This window comes from Habropoda laboriosa, unplaced genomic scaffold (genome assembly GCF_001263275.1).
Source record: "Habropoda laboriosa isolate 0110345459 unplaced genomic scaffold, ASM126327v1 scaffold207, whole genome shotgun sequence".
Taxonomy (NCBI): domain Eukaryota; kingdom Metazoa; phylum Arthropoda; class Insecta; order Hymenoptera; family Apidae; genus Habropoda; species Habropoda laboriosa.
In genome coordinates, this window is record NW_017100397.1 from 1,834,193 (window position 1) to 1,836,966 (window position 2,774).

At 30.6% G+C, this 2,774-nt stretch overlaps 1 protein-coding gene across 1 annotated transcript in view; it reads right to left on the reverse strand.

Moving 5' to 3' along the window:
* The window catches only part of LOC108575130, a 3,695-nt gene extending 1,041 nt beyond the window's left edge, over nucleotides 1–2,654 (reverse strand). Inside the window, exons 1-11 of the mRNA XM_017937848.1 lie at nucleotides 2,546–2,654; nucleotides 2,339–2,390; nucleotides 2,074–2,269; nucleotides 1,840–2,005; nucleotides 1,597–1,769; nucleotides 1,383–1,538; nucleotides 1,136–1,296; nucleotides 726–1,063; nucleotides 528–639; nucleotides 190–459; nucleotides 7–120 (exon numbers count right to left, since the gene is read on the reverse strand). Coding sequence (XP_017793337.1) covers nucleotides 7–120; nucleotides 190–459; nucleotides 528–639; nucleotides 726–1,063; nucleotides 1,136–1,296; nucleotides 1,383–1,538; nucleotides 1,597–1,769; nucleotides 1,840–2,005; nucleotides 2,074–2,269; nucleotides 2,339–2,378 — 1,726 coding nt within the window. The 5' untranslated portion in view covers nucleotides 2,379–2,390; nucleotides 2,546–2,654. The remainder of the gene's footprint in view (nucleotides 1–6; nucleotides 121–189; nucleotides 460–527; nucleotides 640–725; nucleotides 1,064–1,135; nucleotides 1,297–1,382; nucleotides 1,539–1,596; nucleotides 1,770–1,839; nucleotides 2,006–2,073; nucleotides 2,270–2,338; nucleotides 2,391–2,545) is intronic.
* Between the last annotated feature and the right edge of the window lie 120 nt (nucleotides 2,655–2,774).

Genomic DNA, 2,774 nt, shown 5'->3' on the forward strand with positions numbered 1-2,774 from the left:
TAATTAAAACAACGTTAGATCGTGCAACACCAACACCAACAATACGTTCATTGTCCAATTTATTCATCAAGTACACTTCTAATTCCTTCAGCGACTTAGATAAATTAAAACCATGAGTAACTGAAAGAAACATACAATAAAGTATTTTGTAAGTTATCATTTATCGTTAATCTCTATCTTAATACGTACTGTTTGCATAATGGGATAAATTGTAAGCTTGAAATTCCAAAATGTTGAATGTACTGTTAATCATTACACTTCCATCATAACCATTTATCAACGTGAAATTGGAATTATATTGATTCACGTCGATGTTCTCCAATAAAGTTGCTAGAATAGATTTTATAGCTGAGAATTCCCAGTTCGTATCCAAAATGATTGTCAAATCGACAGAAATTTGGTTGAAATTATTCAATCTATCTGTGTCTGTGCACGAAAGATCCTTGTTCATGGCTGAAGCTGTAAAGATATTAAAGCAAATAAATCTTTACTTTTAAAAATACATGTATGGTAACACTAATACTTACGCACATATGATGCTAATTCGTTTACTGCTTGCACTGAAAATTTCTCTATTATCCCAGGTTCAAGTGTTGCGTGTGCTATATCAGGATCCAATAATAAAGCTGCACTGTATGTCTACAAAAAATGTATATACAATATAAGAAATTTTTTATTTGCATAAACCAATGAACAAATTGTTTTATGCTATTCAAATAATTTACCTGTGCAGCCATTGTTTCATTAGGAGCAATTGATGTAAACAATGTTCTCCTATCGCACGCTCTAATTGAAGCATCAAAGAATCCCAATGAACTATAATACATATCAAAAATTTGCGAAAGTCTCAAGCTTGGCAAATTAGAATATCTTTTGTTAATTTCGTTAGCCAAAATTAAACCGTCTAAATCTCCTCTGATTTCTGCTGTTGTCATTTCAAATTTGTTATTGGAACTTAAGAAATACCACCGTGGCAAAGCAGTGGAATTCCAATTACCAGTTACTCCGACGCTAAGCTTGTCTCCTGTAGGGCCTTGTCTTAAAGCTACCTCTGCTAAGTCTCCTATAATTTTCACAATAAAAAATTTAATATTTTAAAAAGTAATTTATCATATCATAAAATTAATAATATTACCAGCCAGAGTAGCAATCCATTTGTTGTTTAAAGCTACACTTGTTAATTGTGTATTATTCTTTTGCAATACATCTGGCTGTAAATCATAAAGCATAGTTGTTTCTGGTTGTGTAGCTGCAGCTATTCCAGCAAGTACTGAACCAATAGAAACTGCACCCCATCTAAAAAATGTATAATTAAATGGCTAGTTAAGTTCAACTTACATAATTATTCAATCTTATAATTTTTTAATATATTGCAGACTTACAGAGTTTTTACAACACCATTTTCTACAGGGCATTTGCTTTTAGGTGGTAATGCAGAAAATCGTGCAATGTCTGGATGATTAGGTGGTAATTCTGGGTACAACGAATTTGGATCTACTGTAGGATGACCCTTCTTTTTATGGTGAGTCATGCTTCTTCTGTATAAAAAATTGTTTTATTTTTTATATCATTTGATTCAAGACTTATGTTACTTACATTTCATCAGATGACAAAGTTTCTACATCATTAATAGTAGTTTCAGTGGTCCCTTCTTTATTGTTCTTAACATTTCTTGGATATCTATATGAGCTGGCAAATCTGCAAACATTTGCCTCATTTTCTCTTTGAAAAATTTCGACACTGCTCGATAACATGAAGTGCAGTGTACACTGTAATTCAATAATTAATTATTAGACAAACATATATAAATATGGAAAAGATTTTAAATAATATACATACTCTTTCAACAGCTGTGATACTATTGTTGGGAAACAGAATAGCATTTCCAGGTATAAGACGTAGTGTTTGGGAATAACGGAAAAATTGGAAGGTATTTGGTGCATAAGGTGTTACTCCATCTTGAATAGGAATTGTAGGATTTGGTGCAATACCATCTTGTCGAAAACTATAAATCAGATATTAATTAAATTTCAATAAGATTACTTCTGCTTTTCTAAAATATATCAGACTTACCGATGTAAAAGTGCAACAGACAAACTTCTCAGATCCATATTAAGACCTTCTGCATTTTCAATTTTACGAAGTATAGCAATGAATGTATCCAAGGTGTGTGGTAATCTGTTATCTCTTTCTAAAAGATATTTGTTCTCATAGCACTCTCGAAGAGAGGGTAGAAGATTTTTGTGTGCATTTTCTTGTGCATGCACAGCTAAAAAATATAAAAAAAATTATAATAATAGCTTGCAAAGGATATACTTTTGAGCTTTATAATACTTACTTAATATAATAAAGAAAAAAAGATAAGAAAATGTTGCCATTTCACTTCACTACTGAAAAAAATATAAAATTAATATTTAAATTCGTATAATTTAACAGTTTTTGCTATAAGCAACCAAACATAATGTGGTAGAAATTAACACAGAATAGTATAACATAAAAATATGAAAAAAATATGTCTCGTATAATTACTGTATGTGTTGCACACCACAATTGAGTTTTTAACTACTTTTTATGTAAAATATATAATATCCCTTCAACTCCATTCAACAGAGTACAACACCACACCTATCCAGATATAGTGAAACCTATCATCATTAAACTGATAAGATAATATGATATAATCATGAGTAATAACTCCCCACTTTAATACAGGTATCCTTATTGGAACAGGTACCCTCAGAATCAAAAAAATATTTGAAAAATTGTTCACCAGC